Source organism: Salvelinus fontinalis, chromosome 21 (genome assembly GCF_029448725.1).
Source record: "Salvelinus fontinalis isolate EN_2023a chromosome 21, ASM2944872v1, whole genome shotgun sequence".
Lineage (NCBI taxonomy): Eukaryota > Metazoa > Chordata > Actinopteri > Salmoniformes > Salmonidae > Salvelinus > Salvelinus fontinalis.
In genome coordinates, this window is record NC_074685.1 from 50,069,180 (window position 1) to 50,076,955 (window position 7,776).

The window sequence follows — 7,776 nt, forward strand, 5'->3', positions numbered from 1 at the left end:
TGTGTAAATACAGCCGGAAAATGTATAATTGTATGTGTTTTCATTTCAGTCTGTAAGGCAACAAAAGGTGAACATTTTGAAAGGGGGTTGTGACTTTCTATACCCATTGTATTTTGTATTAAAAAAAATGTTTTATAACTTCATGTCACTAACTTAAACTGTCATTAAACAAATATGTTACAGTAGTGGGGAACTATAGTTTTTAGACTGTGTTTAAATATGTTTAATAGTGGTGGTTGAATCCTTACAGTGTATTCTGCAGTTTATAGCCAACTGTGGTACTACTGAATGTGAAGTTACATTTAGTAAGGTGTAAATTGAATGTGTTTTTTAATTAGATATTGATTCCTATGGTGTATTTGTGAAAATTATTAGAATCAAACCTTTTTTGGGGGGGGGGTGTATATCCTAAATCCTTATACTACTCTCAATATTAATATCTTACCTTTTACCTCTTACTTCTTAATATCTTATCACTATGTACTATTATGTTTTTTTTCTTACTACAGTACTCTCACTCAGATTTCCTTATACTTATACCATAGTCACCCCCATTTATACTCACTGTTATCACACCTCATAATAACCAGCGTCATAACATCCACCTTTGCTGGAGTGTATATAGTGTGGTTTGTTAATATGTTAACATGTGTGCCATGGCTAAAAGTCAACCTAACCGCTAACTGATCTACTCCTAACAGGAAAGAAGAACAGCCTGCTCCTCCAGAAGTTCCAGAAGGATCTGAACGCTGGGGTGTTCAACACACAGGAGAACGAGATATTGAGGCAGATAATCCGGCAGGACAGGGAGATGGTGATGATGGTGGACCGCAAGCAGTCGGTTACAGGGATGTCGGTCACCGGGATGAATTCCACCCCGATATCTGGAAATTCCATAATTAACTCTCCGGCTCAGCAACCCTACACCACTGCCCTGGGCAACAACCAGTTTCAGCAGTCAGCCGCCCATTTAACATATAGTGCTCCGGGCGTCATTGCCCCCTCCGCCGCAGCCGCCGCCCGCATCCTGCCAGCCTCGTCGCAGGGTGTCTACCCTGTCCCCAGTGTCTCCCACAGCAACCTGAACTCATCCTCGCCTGTCCCCCAGACCCCCCTCTCTCTCCAGCAGCAAGGGGCTATCATGTCCCCAGTATCCTTCAACGCGGCTGTGTGCAGTCCACCTGTGCAGACCCCTGGGCTGGCGGGACGCAGCTTCCAGTATGGCTCACCCACCGCCTCCCAGCTCTCCCTTATCCAGCAGCCGCTGCCTACTGCCCTACCACCCCAGCAACCACTACCACAGCAACCACAACAGCTGCCCCAGCAAACAGGAGGAGCTGCAGCCTCCTTGGCATCACAACAACCACAGCAGCAGCCAACACAGCAGCAAGTCCCTTCACCTCAGAGGAGTGAAATTCTCCACAAGGGCAGCCATACTCTCCAGTCTGGAAGCCTGAGTCAAGATGTGCGCCACCTATCTGCCTCCCAACCCTCCCTGCCCCATGACACATCCCTGGGGCCCAGAGCGCACCCTGGAGTGTCCGGGGACTGCCTGTCCTCCATCGCCCTGCCGGTGGCTGCGGTCCAGGGGACAGGTATGCAGAGCGGTCTCCGCACCACAGTGCCCCAGAGGGTCAACCTGTTCCGCCAGATGTCATCGGGAGCATTGCCCCCGGTGCGAGCGGCGTCCTCTACAGACCAGCACAGGGATTCCACAGGTTCTAGAAAAGATTCTAGAAGAGATTCTAACTTAAGCAGTACAGAGACTGACCAAGATAAGATGCGGTTCGCATCGAATTTATGATCCCATTTTACTTTTTTAAACTTCTGGTTGAATTCATTTTTAATGGAGATACAAAAAAAGAAAGGTGAAATTTAGTGTTTTTTTGTTTTCTCGCATTTTTCTTCTGAAAAAAAATAACCTCATAGAATTCCTGTACAGACTACCCTTGTATTATATTTTAGACACATTTTCTTCCTAAGAATGTATATTAAACAAATATATATCAATATGTGTAAATCCAACTAGAATATTTGGCAAAGACTTTTTAAAAGCTCTAGTATATAAAACATGAGTATTCCTTTCCGAAAAATATAAATATACAATGTATGGATATTTTTTTTGGGGGGGGGTTGTTTTGTTTGTTTGTTCTTTTCTGTTTTTGTAAACTGGAATGCGTCGTGATGAATCCTGTGATGAATTTTATTTTTATTTTTTTGTACCTGCGAAAAGAGTAACAAATATCTTCTCATACTACGCAGCTTTGTCACCACTGTGGAATAACTGACGCAAGCAAACCTTGAAACTGTCAAAAAAGCACACACTCAAACATAAATCTGATAACAAATTAGTGGAACCTTTGTCTTACCTTAGCAATCAAACACAAGTACAGTAGCTAGGTGTTCCATTGCTCTCAGCAATACATCCTCTTGAGCCACAATATCTTCATACAGCGGTTCAGGTCCAAAGGGAATGAAATAAATAGAATTGCTGCTTTTATTTTCATTTTTGGAGAGAAGGATGTTGTGTGGTGTGGGCGAGCGAGGGATGGATGATTCTGTTTTGTCTATTCCTAGTTTCAGACAGTGATAGACGTTATGTAATGTTGCTTAAAAAAACGGTGTACATTTATAATATTTCTAAACTAAAGATTATCAACATTATGCAATAGACTGTGATATGAAGATTATCTATATGTGTGTTGTAAATAGTTTTATAGATCTAGTATTTGCAGATACTGTGTGGTGCATTCTCAATCATAACAGTATCTTACTTCTTTCAGGAACCTGGATATCATTTATATGTGGAAAAAAAGTGAATAAGTGACAGCAATACATATGTTCATTAGAGATAAGAAAACCTTAATGCAATAGCTAGCACTACTTGATACTGAGAAATGCCTGTTCTGAAGTCAAACTGAGAATCCTTATTTGTCTGTATAATATGTATGTCTTTGTTTCATAATTCATTTATTTAAAAAGTTCTTTGGGATAGGCATCCCGTCAACGGGACAGTTGTAAATCATGCAGTGCCGAGGGTCACGATCGCAGATTTTAGAGAAACAACAAATGTCGGTACATATAAGTGTCTTATATCGAATGAAAGCTTAAATTCGTTTTAAGATAACTAACACTTTCCAATCTACAGTAGCTATTACTGCGGGAAAAAAATGCCATGCTATTGTTTGAGGAGAGCTCCTAACAACAAAACACTTTTTTCACAGCGATAGGTTTGATATATTCACCTCTGAAGGTGACATGTGTACTTACGTTCTGAAATCTTGCTCTGATTTATTATCCAAAGGGTCCCAGAGATGACATGATGTGTCCTTTCGTTAGATAAAATCCTTTTTCATATCCTAAAAAATATCCTAGCATTTCCACACGTTCAATTTGCAAAGAAAGGAATCTGTGAAAATCTTACCCTAAACGTTGTTTCAACCAGTCAAATCACGTTCGTATTTATTCCACAGAGATCCTAGAACGTAACCAGACTTCACTATATCATTCAGAGTGTAGTATATCCTATAGGACACCAAATTTGGTCAGAGAGTGACGCCTTCATGGCATGCCTATGACGCGGGCAGTCTTCACTTGATTGACTATAACTTTATCAAATATGCACCAATCGGGTCAAACAAAGCTAGCTAGATATACGGGAGTATACGGAAACGTCATATGTCGCAAAATGTTGCTGCTATCCTTGTGCGACAGCAAGCCTTTTCCTTTTGGAGAAAAGTTATAAGAATATGTAGAGTTATAAAGTTATGAAGACTGGGTGTTTTGCAAATGTTGAACTTATAATATGGCTACTAATACTGGAAAATCTAAATCAAAGTCCAAGTATACAGATATGATGATATTCTTGCAGAAAAATGTAATGTTAATGTAAATGTCTCCTACATGATTTGCCCAAATGTACCTGGGTGACTTCACACTAAATGTCATGTAGTTCACTCATACTTCAAGTTATCCATCTGAAACTTTGCACATACACTGCTGCCATCGTGTGGACACCATCGGACACCAACCAGAGCGATGGCTCGATTTCTGACTTTTATGTTGTATTTCAAAGATGGTGGTAGAAAAAAATAAAAAAATAAATGGTTGTTTTTTTCTTTGTATTTTCTTCTACCAGATCTATTGTGTTATATTCTCCTACATTCAATTCACATTTCCACAAACTACAAAGTGTTTCCTTTCAAATGGTACCGAGAATAAAAAGATGCTACTCCATCTTTGGAACAATATTATTTCTAGAGATGCTATATATGATTTTTATAAAATGGATAATACCGATAACTTTAATTTTACCAATATATTCATGCTACACAATACAGAAATACCTTGTTAAAGTGTACGTGAAGTTGTCAATAATTTTTTACTGTGGGTGTCACCGAGTTGCCTACAGAAATTAACAGTTATTATATGTCTGACGACCCACACACAATATGCCACTTTAGAATTACTGTAAATATGAATCATTGTTGAATCTTATATCTTGACTGCAAATGTTTTAAATACTTTTGACACCATTTGATTCCCTATTTTTTCATGAAATTGTTTATTTCGTCCACTGAAAGAACTAAGTTTGAAAAAGCAAAATGTGTTACATGTTTGGATGTTATATTCTGTCAGCATTTTTTTTTATTGTTGATTTTTAACATTTTCTATTCATTGACTAGCCTTTCATATCATGTATTGTGAATAATGTGATAGAATAGTGTGGCAGGTTGAATGCCATTTTTAAAAATCCCATTCAACTCAATGGAAAGAAAAATCTTCCTGCCGACAGACAATTTATACATTTTCTAGGACTTTTTCAGCAATATGACTATGCTGTAGGTTTGCATTCTAGGAGTGTATAATATCAGCTGTTAACTGGGTATTACTGTGTTGTCAGCTTACCACTCACAGTCAACTGATGTTGAAGAGACAGATGTGACTTTTCTAGACACTTCTGGAAGTGTCATAAGTCAAGTGTTCAGGGACGATTTTCCACAAATGTGTTATTAGCGCGAGATCAACACATGCTGCTTTGCATTAAGGTGTCTTTCTCTTGTGTGTGTGAATTCATCATATCTGGGCCTAGATACTCTAAACTGACTGGGGAATATCTTTAAAACAGAATACTGTGACTAACATGGGTAATAAGAAGAGTCATTTTTGAGTTGTTGAAAATTTCAATCAAATCAAACAAATGTTCAACATGCTGACAATTATATTCAACATGTGCAATAACAACACATTACAGTAAACAATAGTAACTGTAATAATAGCAACAACAAAAACATGTATGCACTCATTTATTTAGTATCCTGAGGGTCCAGAAATGTGACTCAACTGTGAGTCAATCAAATGAGGTCAAACATGATGACACCGCTTACCCTGTACGGTTGTAGGCTATTTGACATGCTTATGAATTTATGTTTTTGTTTGTTAATCACAGACAGCAGATTTTGTTTTGATATGTTGCAAGTTTAAGATGATATTAATATCTTTGTCCACAGGCATCATGGTCGCAATATCTTGAGAAACGTGGCCACCAATGGCGACTTTGCTAAAATGTGGGACAAATTCGCTCCGAGGAAAGAGCGAGAATCCTTGAGGGAGGTCATCTCAAAGGTTAACCTCAAAGAAAGGTACATTCTCTCTGGATGATTATAAGAAGTGTGACAAATGAGCTGATATGATTACAGAAATCCAATCCCACTGGGCACAGACATCAGTTCAATGTCTAGTTTTGATTTAAATTTGGGAAATCAACCAAAATGTGAAATCAACCAAAAATGTTGGTTAAAAGTTTGGTGAAAAAAATCCAATTGTGTTTTCCACGTTGATTCACCGTCATCACTGTAAGATTATATCTTTGTCTTTTCTCTTTTTCAACAGGAATATCTGAATAATCCCCAACTTGACTATATATTTGTATCTAAATATTTGCACATTTCCCAACTCGACTATCATCCCCTCCAGTCCCCAAACTCCAATATTTTCGCTCATTCTAAGAAATTTGACATTATCATCCAAACCCCCATGTAAATGCATCTTTAAACTGCATTGACTCCTTGTCCAAGTCCTGAATCCACGATAAGGCAATATGAACCACATTCAAAGCACTAAATTACCTTTCCTCGAAGCTCCTATCTGATCTACCAGCTCAATAGTGGTCTACTGAAACCATACTCACCATCTCAGGGGGTGCTCAGATCATCAACCTCCACACCATCCTCAAAAGCAGCAGTCCTCTTTTGGAGGCAGATTGGTCAGTGCTCCTGTATGGCACCAACATTGTGGATTATTTTTATTTATTTTTTTTATTTTATTTTTTTCTCCCCAATTTTCGTGGTATCCAATCGCTAGTAATTACTATCTTGTCTCATCGCTACAACTCCCGTACGGGCTCGGGAGAGACGAAGGTCAAAAGCCATGCGTCCTCCGAAGCACAACCCAACCAAGCCGCACTACTTCTTAACACAGCGTGCCTCCAACCCGGAAGCCAGCCGCACCAATGTGTCGGAGGAAACACCGTGTACCTGGCCCCCTTGGTTAGCGCGTACTGCGCCCGGCCCGCCCCAATAGTCGCTGGAGCGCGATGAGACAAGGATATCCCTACCGGTCAAACCCTCCCTAACCCGGACGACGCTATGCCAATTGTGCGTCGCCCCACAGACCTCCCGGTCGCGGCCAGCTGCGAAAGAGCCTGGGCGCGAACCCAGAGACTCTGGTGGCGCAGCTAGCACTGCGATGCAGTGCCCTAGACCACTGCGCCACCCGGGAGGCCATTGTGGATTTTCATCCTAACCTTCTGGACTATGATAACATTCTTTGGACAATAAAATTAGGTAAAATGGAAGCTGGCTACAGTCTCAGTTTTATCCTCCAAGACAGTGTGAGGATGTGAAAGAACAATACCTGTGGTTTAACTTGATGATCAGGGCCAGATTTCCGAATGGGCATGCAGGGCACCTGCCCTGTGGCGCCCGACCTCCAGGGAATATCATCATAACATCCAAAACTAAAAGTATAGTGGATGTATATTACAGTACGTGGACATTTTACAATTCGTGAGCTCGTTTCATAATTTGTAGCCATGTTTAATATACATTTGTGCTCATTTTGTAGAAATTCGTGAGCATTTTAAAAAATGTAGTGGGGATGTTTTATATAAATTTTCTTACTGGTGCTCTTCTATGCCGTCCCTAGGAGGGGTGCGTCACTTGAGTGGGTTGAGTCACTGACGTGATCTTCCTGTGTGGGTTGTGGCGTGGCGGAGATCTTTGTGGGCTATACTCGGCCTTGTCTCAGGATGGTAAGTTGGTGGTTGAAGATATCACTCTAGTGGTGTGGGGGCTGTGCTTTGGCAAAGTGGGTAGGGTTATATCCTGCCTGTTTGGCCCTGTCCGGGGGTATCGTCGGATGGGGCCACAGTGTCTCCCGACCTCTCCTGTCTCAGCCTCCAGTATTTATGCTGCAGTAGTTTTGTGTCGGTGTCACGCCCTGACCTTAGAGAGCCCTTTTATGTCTCTATTTGGTTTGGTCAGGGTGTGATTTGGGTGGGCATTCTAGTTTCCTTCTTTCTATGGTTTCTATTTCTTTGTGTTTGGCCGGATGTGGTTCTCAAACAGAGGCAGCTGTCTATCGTTGTCTCTGATTGGGAATCATACTTAGGCAGCCTTTTTTCCTTTCGCATTTGTGGGTAGTTATCTTTGTTAGTGGCACTATTGCCCTGTTAAGCTTCACGGTTGTTTCTTCGTTTCTTGTTTTGTTGGCGAC

At 40.7% G+C, this 7,776-nt stretch overlaps 1 protein-coding gene across 1 annotated transcript in view; it reads left to right on the forward strand.

Moving 5' to 3' along the window:
* The window catches only part of LOC129819075 (potassium/sodium hyperpolarization-activated cyclic nucleotide-gated channel 1-like), a 182,025-nt gene extending 177,789 nt beyond the window's left edge, over nt 1–4,236 (forward strand). Inside the window, exon 8 of the mRNA XM_055875613.1 lies at nt 702–4,236. Within this exon, the coding sequence (XP_055731588.1) occupies nt 702–1,804 (1,103 nt within the window). The 3' untranslated portion in view covers nt 1,805–4,236. The remainder of the gene's footprint in view (nt 1–701) is intronic.
* Nucleotides 4,237–7,776: the final 3,540 nt, after the last annotated feature.